Raw genomic sequence first — 14331 nt, 5'->3', positions numbered from 1 at the left:
ATTGGAATCAGTCTACCACAAGATCCAGCAATTCCACTCTTAGGCATATACCCAAAAGATACACATTTATACAGCAAGGACGTCTGTTTCACTATATTCATAGCGGCATTATTTGTAATAGCCCAAACCTGGAAGCAATTTAGATGCCCATTAACTAAATAATGGATAGAGAAAATGTGGTACATTTACACAATGAAGTACGACTCAGTGGAAACAAACAATGGAATCTTTAAATTTCAGGCAAATGGATGGCACTAGAAGAAACCATCCCGAGCGAGGTAACCCAGTCACAAAAAGACACGCATAGTATGTATTCAGTCATATATGGATTCTAGGCCTGAAACAGGGGAATACCAACCTACAATCTCCAGTCAGAAAGTCTAGGAAACAGGGAGGACCCTATGCACAGTAATCCAGATAAGGGGAACAGGACACAATTTTCTGAAGGAATTGAGAGCACAGGGGAAGTAGTGAGGAAGCTGGGAGAAAGAAAGGGGAGAAGAAGAGGAGATAGAAGGAGATGGGGGAGCAGAAAAGTTGAGTAGAGGGAAGAATAGAGGAGAGAAGAATGAGAGATACCATAATAGAATGAGTCATTATAGGTTTGAACAGAGATCTGATACTAGTGAGATGTCCGGAGGCCTACAAGGATGACACCAACTGGCAATCTAACCAATAGTGGAGAGGTTACCTTAAATGCCCTTCATTATAATGTTATTGATGAGTTTTTATGTGACATCCTAGAGTCTTCATCCAGTGGCTGAAGGAAGCAGAGGCAGACATCCACAGCTAAACACTGAACTGACTCCTTGGAACCCAGTTGAAGAGAGAGAGGAGTGATGAGCAAAGAGGTTATGACTCAGTGGGTGAAACTCACAGAATCAGCTCACCTGAACAAGAGGGAGCTTATAGACCCAAGACTAATATTTAGATGCCAGCATGGTACTTATCCAGATACTCCGAATATGGGTGTCACTGAGGAGGCCTCAGCATCCTTTCAGCACTCAGGCAATAAGTCAACATTTAGCCCTGTCATCCAGATGGACATTGGGAGCTCATACCACATGGAGGGATGTAGTCACTGCCTGGACAAATGGGGGAGGGCCTAGGCCCTGCACCAGTTAATATGACAGACTTTCGAGATTTCCCCCAAGAAGGGCCTCACCCTCCTTCAAGAATAGAGTGGGAATTGGAGAAGAGGTTGGGGGAGAATTGAATGGGTGTTGGAGAGAAGGATAGGGAGAGGAATCTAGGATTGACATGTGAAGCAAACTTGTTTCTAAATTAAATTAAATGAAAAAAGATAAATTTTAAAAAAGGATGGAGAAAAAGGTTGAATACTGTTTTTGAATGCATTTTGTTAGTCTGTGTCTTTTTATTGAGAATTGAATCCTTTAATATTGAGAGATATAAATGATCAATGATTGTTAAATGATGCTATTATGTTGTTGGCAGTGGTAGTGTGTGTCTGTTTGTGTGTGTTTCAATTGTTAGGGCTTTACTTGCCTGCATTTTCATGGGTGTAGTTTTTATCCATGGGTTGGAAGTTTCCTTATAGAACCTTCTATAGGAATGGATTTTTGCACACATATGTCTAAATTTGAATTTATCATGGAATATCTTGCTTTCTGGCTATGGTGATTGAAATTTACATTGGGTATAGTAATCTCGGCTGGCTCCTCTTATCTCTTAGCATCTGCAAGACATCAATTGAGGCCCTTGTGGCTTTTAGAGCATCATTTTCTAATTGGGGGAATTCTAATAGTCTATCTTTATATATTACTTGACTTATTCATTTGTAGACTTTAATATTATTTCTTTATTCTGTGTGTTTAGTGTTTGGATTAGTATTTCTTTTCTGATATTATCTATTTGTGTTTTTATGTTTCTTGTACATCTATAGATACGTCCTTTTTTAGGTTTGGAATTTTTTTCCTATGAGACAGAAGACAGGAGAAGAAGATCAAGCATCTAAGTATACAAAAGAACAATAGGAATCTGAGAACAGCTACTTTATGAATCATTTTATAGCTGGGTTACTATTCTTTATCCCATGATAAAAATCTCTACAGTAGGAAGGAGATACTGGAAGCTCTTTCACAGACAGTTTCCTACGGACCTCTGGATCAGGAAGTCTAGCATGACTTTCAGCAAAGTCTCTCTAGTCATTTCACCCAAACATTGTAAACACCCACATAATGGATGCATTTCTATGTATCTTATACCTTTATTTAGGGCTTTTTATTAGCAGACTCACCCAAGAAGATGATGTGCCCTGCTCAGGATTGTACAGGAGGAACTCTAGCTTGCTACCTCAACTATGCTTATCTAGTCACTTCTAAAAGTAGGTTACAGATTTGAAGATATTTTCCAGCTTACCTTCTGTCTGCTAATTGTTTTTAACTTTCTTTGGTTGTAGACTTATTATTCATTCATTTGCAATTTACAATAGTATAATCATAGGTAGGTGCTTATAAAAGAACTGGTCTATCCTTCTATCCCTCTTTGTTTACTTGGGAATCAGTGTTTCTCACTTAGTTTACAGCTTACCCATAGTCTAGATGGGCTGGCCTGTGAACTCCTGGGACCTTCTCTCCTTGTCTGCCAGTACTGGGATAATAGGCAGCTCTAACATCTGTCTTACCATATAGATGCTGGGGCTCCAATCTCAGGTTGTTTGGTTAGTAAATATGCAGTTTACCCACTGGGTCATACCCAATCCAAATTGTTTTCTTCCTGAAGTTAATATTTTCAATTTTTTTCTCACAGTGGCAGGGAAGAAATAGAAAGAACATTGATTGACATAATCATTTTATTTCTAGCTGCTCTTCTCTAATGCTTCTGTTAAATCTGGTTAGGAACCTCATAACACAGGCTAAGTGTGAGGACATGCAGCCATCTCATAAATTGCTTTCAGATTAAGCAGAAACATTGATATCCTAGCATTCACTAAACAAAGTTACTTAGGAAATGGAAATAAATATATATAGGTATTTGGACATGTACTGATATCTGACATGGAGTCTTAGCAGAATCTATTCGAGATATCCATAGCCATTCTATAATAGTGCATTGTATAGATTTATATTTCTGTGTTTTTGAGCTTGCATGTATCATTATGTTGCCTTTCAGTTTTCATCGTAAGTTCTATTCCTTCAAATAGAAAGCATAACACCCTGGTTCTGAAGATCCTGTAAGAACAAAGAGAGTATATAACAATAATGTAGATTATAAAATGAAGCATGGCCCAGGATCGATGTTACAGTGCTTTATCAAGATTTCATGCCACTTATTTTATTGTCATTTCTCTGTAAATCTTTTTTTTTAATTTTATTTTCCAGTTTAAATTTAGATAAGAATCAAGGTTGCTTCACAAGTCAGTTCCAGGTCCCTCTCCCATTCCCTCCCTTCCTCCCGTAAGTGTCATTCTACGTATGATATGATGGGAGATCCTAATAACTTCTCACTGAGGAAATGATAGTGAGAGAATCTCAGATCCAATGGGATCTGGAATACATAAAGAAGACTGTGCAGATAGCCTTTATTGTTATGAGAGAAGCAAAAAGTTAAAAATAAAATCCAAATTCTATTTTAGCAAAGGAACAAGGGAGGGACTTAATCATAGCCAGGAAATTCATGGGTTGCATTTTCAGAAGACAAAGACATCGGGAGTCACCGACAATTTCAGGAATCTATTGGCAGCTTGCACTAGCATGGGGATGGAGGAGTCTGTGAAGAAGAAAAGCAAGAGTCAGAACTGTGTTACAGGGGAAGAGGAGGACATTTTTTCATGAGCCTTCCTCAATTATTCCTTTCATCCCCTTCAGGCCTGACTTAGCTTCATGTCATACCCTGACTTTGCCTTTTTTCTTGTTCTGAGTCTCCTATAGTCTTTTCTGCCCACAGTAATCCAGCACCAAGGATACAATAAACATCCAAGAGTACTGGCTATATGTCTAGAATTAGTCTAACTCAGCTAAGCATCCGTATCTATGTTCCTTCCCTCTGATCAGGTTTTTCCACACATCAACTACATATTTTATCCTAATCCTGAAGAGAAAGGATTAACTGAGAGGACAGACAATGCTCAGAGATACCATAGAAGGGACAACTATTCGGACTTTTTGTACTCACCCTCTGGTACACTTATAGGTATAGCTCTGAACCAAACCTGGATAGAGGAGAGGGATTGAGGGGAAGCTGTGCTCCTACCTGCATGGTCATGAAGCCAGGCCACTGCCTTCCTTTCCAGAAGCTCCCACTCACACTCCATGTCCTTGCCATTAGCATGCAGCCAGAGCACAGCCAGCACTGTGGCCCAGGCTGAGGGGTCTTCATCCTGCAAAACAGATAGAAACATCTGTGATGCTCCAGGCAGGTCAGGAAGTAATTCAAGAAGAAAGAAACAGAGAGGTTTCCTAACTACTTTTTTTGTCTTTCCCTAATCTGCTGCTACATGGAATTCCCTGGCTCTAACTTACCATACAGATTAGCAGACCCTCAAGACAACATTCCATCACCACTTAGAAAAGAATTAAAGTTGTACATACATTGTAAACAGCATCACATTTTGCAAGATACCCCAACCACCCATTCCATGAATGATTAAACTGCACAAAGAGAAGAAATTTTGTATTTGACTTCTTTTAAGATTTGTGTTCACTAATTTTTTTTGTATCTTCACATGCCAAAAACAACCCCCCACAAAAAACAAAATTAAAAAAAGATAACAACGAATCACCATAACAAAGAATTAAAGCACATGTCAAAACTTAAATGCAAGTAATAAATAAGGTAAAAGATTTTTTTCTAAATTAGTTCTTTAGTAATGATGGATATTGGAATGTAGGTCCAATATTAGACACCACTCTTATTTCTGTGAGGGATTCTTACGTCAAGGTGGTAAGGATCCAAAAGCAAGTTGCTCAAGACTAGATGCAAAGCCCGTTCTGACTTTTAAAATGTAGCTCTTGAGTGGTCTCAGCTTAGGAGAGATGACTTATGAAAATCTACAATCCTAGCCCAAGAATGAAGCCCGTCCTGAGGTGTCCTGGGTCAGATCTTTTGCTTCACATTCTTGTGGCCACATGACTCCTCTGTGTTCAGTGTGCAGCTGTTTTCAAGTCAGTTTGTCTGTCTTCTACTCACACAGCACAGGGTTAAGAAATAAAAGCAAATCTTGAGCTTTATTCCTGCCATATAGTTTTTTTTGCCAGTGCCCTTGTTTTTCATGAAAACTTAAAACTCATGATCAGAGATTTCAGGGTATCTTGATTGTCCTATATATCACTTTTTCTTTCTGTTTTATCATCTACCATTTGATAAACTTTAATCTGTATCGTCATTAATAACAATAAGTAAACATTCAGAGCTTAGTGGCTTCAAAATTATGTTTCCATTTTGACATCAATTTCTTATTCAGTAGTATTATTTATAAGTAATCTACATTCAATCAGAAGATCTATCATTTAAAAATTTCAATATCCAATTGAAATTCAGATATCACCATGTGATATTCATTCAAATTCACTATACTTTTTAACTAGATTCAGTTAATGACCTCTTATATTCTATAGCTTGCTTCTACTTGTGGACAACGTTTCTAGCTAGTACCAAATCATACTTTCAAAAATTGTTAAAATAAATTATCATTTTTCAAGCAGTCAATGTGAAACAATTTTGATTAAATATTTCTATAGTTTCACCCTAATATTTAAGTCAGTTTGTATTTTACAGCATATGTAACTCTGTGGAGTAAAAATATACATCTCATTTGCATTCATCACAATTCATATGCTTAATAATCAGGCACAGCTAGTAGATATAGTATAAGTAGTATAAATATAGAATATGTGAACTATATTTAATAATATATCACATTTTAATAACTCAGAACTGCATTTCTTTTCCATGATTTGTCATATGTTTTATTGAAGAGATTTAAAAAATATATTATTAGAAGATCCAGGAGGTAGACTTCAAATTCTACATAAGATTTATTCCTTATTTAGCATATTTGAAAACATTAAAAAAAAGCAATACTGGGATGTTATTGGAGTCTTTGCAGACAGGGCATCCTAGAATTGAATCTAGTTCTGCACTTGGCTAGTACAGAGTATTCACGTTCTTAATGTTTGATTTCTTCATCTATATATAGCTATATAAGTAGAAGGTTCTTAATTAACTGAATTGAGGAAAAGTAAGTATATTCATACTAAGTGCTTTAAAAACTATCTTGCACAGTATGAAGATAAATTTTTTTCGTCTAAAAATATCAAGGGAAATATGATTAACACACACAGAAGAGCACTTGTTTTCCCATTGATATCCATCTATCTCAGCATGTTTTACAAGAGCTAAGCTATTAATTCTATGCTCCTTATGGTCAGACTTAAGTTGATATAATTTCATCTACTATATATTACACATTAATTTCACCTTTGCATTATCTATATTCTTATACCTCTGCTTGGTCCTGGTTTATTTCAATTCGAATTATGTTCCTACTATCATGAGACACACTCTGTTTCCCTTGAAATACTTTGCATCTCACCTTGGCAGGATTTGCAGCCTTCATGTCTTCCAAACTGGTGCCCAGGATCTTAGTCAAATCCTCATCCAGCTCCCAGGAGCCATTTGCCTTTTGGAGGGAAATCAGGTACAGAATAGCATTTTCTCCAAAAACTTCGTGAAAACCTGAATGAGATATAACATGGGAAATTATGGATCATAGCCCACCTGAAGCAGTCTCCTGATATAGGAGGCTGCAGTGAGGGTTATGCAGAATGTCCATTTAATATTTCTGATCTGTGATGGGTGACCAGTTGCATTGGCTTCTGAACACAACATCAGCAGTGTCTACTGGGGTCCAGCCCTGATGACAGGTAGACTGTGTAGAAAGAGATTGACAAGGGACTCAAAGAACAAGAAGCCACTCAATTACAGCAGGTTAGAAGGTATCAAGTGCTGTATTGTGTATTAGTTAAGCTAAACTTATTCTGACAAATATATGATGATGTCAAATCTCACATCTTTCCTGCTGCCTTAAGTAAGTCACCCAATAGGTAGAGAAAGGTCTAAGATGAAGAACATGGAATGTTATTTTATGGCTACCATAAGTCAGAGACAAAATCTGAGGTCTAATTCACCTTCATGCTCATTTTTCAAGTTGGTTTTCTTGGTGGAGGATATTGAGGTGTTCATCATGCTCATGAACTCTGTATCTCCCACAATATCATATGCTTGGCAGGCGAATAAAAGGTCACCAGCTGTAACAACAACAACCAAAAAACATTATTAAGGAAACTTTTCCAAGAAAGAATCTCCCTTAGACTGTAGAGCATGTCTTCATAACCTCTAGGGATGCTAACCATACAGTGAATCAACTGCACATAGTACATTTTTTGAGTGAAATGATGGCCTGTAACTTGAAAAATACAATTGAACAGGGGAGACTGCAACATCCTCTGTGTTATGCACCAATCAAAGATTTTAAGTGAAGATTAGAGACATCCACTTCCAATACATACTAGCCTCAGTCACTAACCACAATGCTGTATTCCAGTGTGTCCTCTTCCAATGCAGACATTCACCCTACGAACACTAATTCTACTTCCTGTTGAATCATATGGAGCAAGCACGGTTGCAGCTCACCTACAGTGCAGGAGATTCTTCCAGATATATCTTAATGTAAAAGGATCTTTTACTCTCTCACAAAGCTACTTTAATTTGCTCCTTTCAAAAGAAGCTCAACTGTGCCATAAGCATCCAGGTTCAGAAGGTTAAGTTGGCAGTTGTCTCACCCCAAGATTATTTCCTTCCTTCTCACCTGAGTTATCTTTCATATATCCTCACTGCCATCAAACATCAATTGCTTAAGTCACATTCTACCAGTACCCAAAGTACCCAAAAGCCATACCACGGGCTTCCAAAGTCACATTCTACCAGTACCCAAAGTACCCAAAAGCCATACCATGGGCTTCCAGTGCACTCCAATGTCTTCCATAAATTTGAGAATTTTTATTTTCTATGTAAGCAGACCATGCAACACCTTAATGCAAAGATCATCCCTTTTTCAGATCCAGTGACTATGACTCTAACACCCTCTCACATACCCTCAAGTCATTGGTATAATTCAGAGTTGTTTATCAGAAATATTTAATGCTATTTTTAAAATACAACCCAAATTTCTCATGTGATAACTTACAGTTTCCTGTTTGAAAACTGGTCATTACATGAACTGTGCTTTCTAAGTCATCTATTTTTCCAATATATTACCTTCATTCATCTTTATTTTTCAGTCAACCTAAATACCAATCAAGAATATTACCCCACTCATCAATATCTTCAATCACAACTATAATTTATAATCATCAGAACAATTTCAAAATCCTACAATAGAAATCAATTCAGCACTCTCCCTATTCCAATCTTCAGTTTAAGTTGATGACACTTTCAGTAAATTATTCAGAAAGTCCAGTCCTCTAATTAGTGCTCAGGCTTACTGAGTAAAGGCACCAAATACAACTGGACCCTCTGCCATGTTAGAAAATAATACTCAGTTTTGTTTGTTTTGTTTTTGTTTTTGTTTCCTATTAAACCCCTGTAACTACTACAAACATCCATGTCTTCCTTAAATACCCTCTTCTATCACTAGCATTATCAGATGCAATCTAGTAATCTGCTATATATGTGGCCACTGACTAACTATCAAGAACAGAAATTAGATTTAAGTTAAATGATTTGATAATTCAGGGTTCATAGATGCTATTGCATCATAATATATCCTGGTATTTTTCTCTACTTCTATAATAAATCTCTCTTCTAGTTGGACACAATCTACTTCTCTAGAAAATATAGGGCAAGCCATACATCAAATTTATAGAAGGATAAAAAACATGTTAAATTTAAGAAGTGGAATTAAATTAAAATTCATGAGGTTCTGAAAATGATCATTATTTATATTATGCACTTAGATATCTAAGAATCATTATAAATTAGTTTAAATTCTAATAAAACTTACCAGACCCACGATGACATACAAAAGGTGAATTTGAAAAAGTTACTGGCCTTGGAATCACCCTGTGAGCCAAAGGCCCCTGCACTGGCTGGTTGAGCTCTTTGTTTATAGCAATGAAAGCTGTGAAGGAGCTGAGGACTCCAGACTGAATGCTGATGTTCAACACATTCTCTTTTTCTCCTTTTGATGTCTCAGCAGAGCCCAAGTCCTTCATCTGAATCAGGGACTTTGCAGCCAACCTATGAATGGTGAAGCTGAAAGAAGACACTGCATAAAATTAACTTAAAGTAAATGCAAATTAAGTATCAAAGTCTCCTACAAACTAGAGACTTCAGCTGAAGGGGAATGCAGAAACGAAGAGTTAAGACTGAATGTATCATAAAATGAAGAGCTTAGAAGAAACAGCTAAGGTCACTGACAGGAATGATCGACCCATAAAGAATGGTAGAGAAAAAGAAAGGGAATTGTGGTGGTTTGAATAGGAATGAACTTCAAAGACTCAGGTGTTTAAATGCTTAGTCAATAGGGAGTGGCACTGTTAGAAGGTATGGCCTTATTCTTGTAAGTATGGCCTTGTTGGAGGAAGTGTGCTACAGTGGATATGAGCTTGGATGTCTCAGATGCTCTAGACCACGTAAAGGTGTTTTCTGCCACCTTTAGATCAAGATGAAGAACCCTCAATTCCTTCTCCAACACTGGGTCTGCCTGCATGCCACTATGTTTCCTGCCACGACAATCATGGTCTAAACATCTTTATTATAATCCAGACCCAAGTAAATGTTTTCCTTTATAAGAGTTTCAGTGGTCATTGTGTCACTTAATATGACACAGAAACCCTTACCAAGTCAGTGAGTGAAAGGAGAAAAAGAGAAGAGAAGAGAGAAGGTGGGGAAGAGTGGAGATGGAGAAGCAAAGCTGAGTTTTTACCTGGTATTTGTATTGGGTTGTAGCAAAAATGTCACCCTGTTTTCAAGACTCCTGCCTTGGAGGGTATACTTGAGGCACACTTCTCCTGAGCTCTCCACTTGCTACAAATAAGAGGAGTTCATGAGTGACAAAACAGACTCACAACCAGGAAAATGTTGAGAACTTGAGGAGCTTCTCATCTCAGTGAATTGTCACACTAAGTATCAGGTACCATGTCATGAAGGAGAGGACAGGATGCTGGCTGCCTGGCAATTGACATATCTTGCTGAAATCCCAATGAAACATCACTGTTATAAAACTACTGATATATTGTCTCACTTAGTAAAGGAATGAACAATAATTGGTACTTACAGGCATAGTCCCATTGAGTTGGGCATAGATGATTAATCTCTGACCCTTAAAGATGACAGTGTGCTCTGGAGAAATCATGCTAGCTGACAGACCAGGAGGCAAAACCCAGCTCAGAGAGAAGTCATCAACTGAACAGTTTAGAGCAAACTTCAGAGACCCAAGAGCCTGTTGGAGGAGAGAATAGCCAATCATATCTAGCCACAATGCTAAGAGAGAATTGCTGTTTTTTCTCTAATTTTATGTATGTAAAGTTACACTTCAGAGGTGTATAAGTGTAGGTGTTTGAGAGAAAATATTTAGCAAGGTGACTTCTGCAAAAGTTAGTTAGAAAAGGGATAGAACAACTTGGAGGAGAAGCTTAGAAATATGATCCAAGATGTCTTGAAGTTTCATATACTAATGAAGGAATGTGAACTTAACACACCATTGAGTCTAACACACACATACACACACACACACTTGTGTATCTTTTCTTTTGTGTGGAGAATGTATTTCTTCTCAATTACTAAGAGTACAAACTACAATCTCAGACAAAGCAGCTAAAATTTTAACCTTCTTTCTCTCTGGTATTCAAACCAAAAGTCCCAGCCTCTTTATTTGTCTTTTCTTTGGATTCCCAGCTACTATAGTCAGATGCCAGTTTTAGACATTAGAATGGTAACCATATTTAACAAGGGATAAGGTAGTATTACTAAGTGCATGGACTGAGACTGATGAAACTATGTCCTTTGCAGTAGGGTTCCTGTTGTGCCTCATAGTCACTGTGGACTTGCAACTCTGGCCACTTGGCCAGTTCTCACCTTGGTCTGCATCCTGTCCTTGTCTGTGATAAACTCTGCAGTGCCCCCAGATACCCGGGCGATGCCTTTGATTAAACTGGTGGAGGCTCCTTCTCCAATACCAAATGAGAAACATCTGTGAAATGATGAATGTTAGTGGAATTATCAGTTCACATCGGCCGCTCAAAAACTCATGAAGAGATAAGGCACTTACTTCAAAGTCAGTGTAATGCTATTCTGATTTTGTTTTCTTTTAGCCTTCAGAAATGCTTAAATCAGTGAAACTAATGTCACAATCTTGTATGGAGAAAGGCTCAATTTCATGTTGTTAATAAAGATCTATGGATCTGGATATTTACAAGATATGTTCTAATTTTTTTTTGGTTTTTCAAGACAGGGTTTGTCTGTATTGTTTTGGAGGCTGTCCTTGAACTTGCTCTGTAGACCAGGCTGGCCTCCCTTGAACTCACAGAGATCCACCTGCTTCTGCATCTTGAGTGCTGGGATTAAAGGTATGGGCCACCAATGCCTGGCTCTATTTATTTTTTATCTATGTATTTCCTCTACAAAATACATAATAGTCAAGTAAATATATGATAATATAAATAGTTTTCAAAATTTGGACAGTCAAAATTTAAGTAATCACTAACATTTTTGCCTATACATTCAGTATGTGTAGACTTTTCATGAATGTGAGTCATCAGCCACAAATCCTGTGATATTTGACCTTAGAATTAGTGTACTCAGTATGTAAGCATAAGGACCAAATTTTATATTGTAGTTTTATATCCTTTCAATAACCTATAAAGCAGTCGCTATTGGTTTTTGCAACTTCAAGTTGATTGATAAGACAAAGAGATTAGTGGTGCCATCATGCTTTTTCATGTAGATAGCCTGCAAGTGAAATACACATATAATTAAATTTTGATGTTAAAGAATTCACATACAAGGTTCAAGAAAATCACTGTGAGTTCTACTCATAGAAATACTAGACAAGGGCTGGAGAGATGGCTCAGCGGTTAAAAGCACTGACTGTTCTTCCAGAGGTCCTGAGTTCAATTCCCAGCAACCACTTGGTGGCTCACAACCACCTTGAGTGAGATCTGGTGCCCCCTGCTGGCACACAAGCAGAAGACAGCATACTAAATAAATAAAATTAAAAAAAAAGAAATACTAGACAAGATTATTAAACCAGGAAAAATTAGATACCTATAAATAATAATTTTAATAATTTATGTAAAATCAGAAAACTACCAAGACTATAGGTTCCAATGACTGCTCAGAGAATATGAAGCTAGAATCCAAGACTGGAAAATGTAGAGAAAGAAAGAGTACAGAGCCTGCATGTGCTGTTGACATGACATTTGAAGGATATGGCATGGATGGATGACTGAACAGGTAGGCAGTTTCAGAGTAGTAGGAAAACTGTGAAGTTTTGAGTTTTGCCAGTGGTAGTTATCCCTGAAATCACCTTAGAGTATTTCACAGAACAATGTAGAAATACCTAAGAGGTAGCGAGAAGTAAGAAATGATCCATCCATGAAATCCATCACTCTTTAGATGGATTCAGGCTGTATTTCTAGTCTAGGCACACATTGAAAGCAAAGAGTAGGCCTATCTTGGGAAAGTTGCCGTCTAAATACCAATAGTCCATAATACCCACGAAGTCCACTATGTCTGAAAAGCACATTGGTCATTTCTCATAACTAATTAAGAAAGAATTTCTCCATAAAGTAGGAAAAGGGCTTAATTATTTTGATGCCAGGTATGCATAGATACCCAAACTTCACTATATAAACATCATGGGATTCATTTCTGGGACCATGTTGCAGTGACTGGAGACTGCTACTTAGCTTCCCCTCCCAGCGAGAGCATACTCACCACAGATTCCTGGTCTTCCTCTCCACCCACAGGACCAGGGTCAGGACTATGACCAGGAAGAGGAGAACTACCAAAGTATTGAACTTGCTTGAACCCACCAAAAGTTAACTCTGGTCCCCTAACCATCAAGCCAGCAAGAGTACCTTTCTACACCAGCTAGAAGAAGGGATGGGAAGGAGACAATACAAAAACAAAGAAAGCAAAAGAAAAACAAATGTGATGCTGCCAGATTATAGAGACTCTACACCAGCAAGACTCTAACATCCCAATACAAAAGAAGCAAAATAGAATGACATTAAAAACAAGTTGATGAAAATGATAGAGGCCCTCAAAGAAGATATGGGAAATCCCTTAAAGAAATGGAAGAAAAACCAAACCAAAAATGAAAGAAATGGAAGAAAAAGCAAATCAAAAAATGTAAGAAATGGAAAAAGAAAACAAAAAATGCAACAAATGGAGGAAAAGACTAAGCAAAAATTGCAAGAAACATTTCAAACAGTGTGGCACACTTATGATCTCAGGATTTGAGGAGCTCAGACAAGTGGTTCAAAAGACATAGCCCCTAGGCAGTGTAGGGAAGAAAATGCTCAAAATGCCTGACCAAAAAAAGATATCGGGGACCTGGAGCATCCTTGGAACATAGCACTGGGAGGGTAAATTTAATGCCAGTCTGGACTTCATAGCATAACTGAGCCAGACTGGTTTATGGTGTGAGTATGAAGAAAGAAAGAGACAAGGGGGCAGAAGAGGGAGGCAGGAAGGGAGAGAGGATGGGAGGAGAGAAGAAATCCAGTATTTTCAAATAGCTCCTGGAATTGACATATTCACTATGCAAAGCCAATGACCAGAAGCTCAAGGGAAAATAAAGGCTTATGAATCAATTTTTGTACATATATAAATACATGGCAAATAATTTAAATACACTGCTAAATATAGATAATAATTATAGATTATCCATTTCAAAGTAGAAGAAAAAGAATTTTGAAAGGAAATATACATACTTGATAATATAAATGTGTTTAACCTTATCTATATATCTCTAAATAAATGATGTGTATGAAGCCTGATGCAGTTGTCCATGAGTGATGCAATTTTAAGTTTTTTTTATGTACCAATTAAAAATTTAAATTGTCAGCTATTTCTTACTTTAGCATAGAAGAAGGAAAAACTAATGAAAATATCTACATGGAATTATGAAATAGTTCTGAGGGATTCTGTATATTCTGCTAAATAAGCAATTAAGGGAAATAGCAGAAGCCATGGAAAGTAGGACTCTCAGAAAGAGGGAAGACATTCATATCAAAACCCTATTTTGTTGCCTTTGGAAATATAGGAACCATTAAAATTTGCAATATTTTTTTAAATTTTCCCATT

The 14331-nt window shown here is 37.3% G+C and overlaps 1 protein-coding gene across 4 annotated transcripts in view; it reads right to left on the bottom strand.

Annotated features, from left to right (window-relative positions):
- Window positions 1-3524: 3524 nt before the first annotated feature.
- LOC101840084 (von Willebrand factor A domain-containing protein 5A) overlaps window positions 3525-14331 on the bottom strand; it is a 43698-nt gene continuing 32891 nt past the window's right edge. For all 4 annotated transcript variants that reach the window (XM_040730013.1, XM_040730015.1, XM_040730012.1 and 1 more), the window contains 8 exons: window positions 11098-11212; window positions 10298-10462; window positions 9947-10047; window positions 9023-9273; window positions 7149-7268; window positions 6554-6696; window positions 4213-4339; window positions 3525-3729 (listed from right to left, as the gene is read on the bottom strand). In XM_040730013.1, coding sequence (XP_040585947.1) covers window positions 3650-3729; window positions 4213-4339; window positions 6554-6696; window positions 7149-7268; window positions 9023-9273; window positions 9947-10047; window positions 10298-10462; window positions 11098-11212 — 1102 coding nt within the window. In that variant the 3' untranslated portion in view covers window positions 3525-3649. The remainder of the gene's footprint in view (window positions 3730-4212; window positions 4340-6553; window positions 6697-7148; window positions 7269-9022; window positions 9274-9946; window positions 10048-10297; window positions 10463-11097; window positions 11213-14331) is intronic.

This window comes from Mesocricetus auratus, unplaced genomic scaffold (assembly GCF_017639785.1).
Source record: "Mesocricetus auratus isolate SY011 unplaced genomic scaffold, BCM_Maur_2.0 Super-Scaffold_100022, whole genome shotgun sequence".
In the NCBI taxonomy this organism is placed as follows: Eukaryota; Metazoa; Chordata; class Mammalia; order Rodentia; family Cricetidae; genus Mesocricetus; species Mesocricetus auratus.
This window is presented reverse-complemented; position numbering and strand designations above follow the sequence as displayed.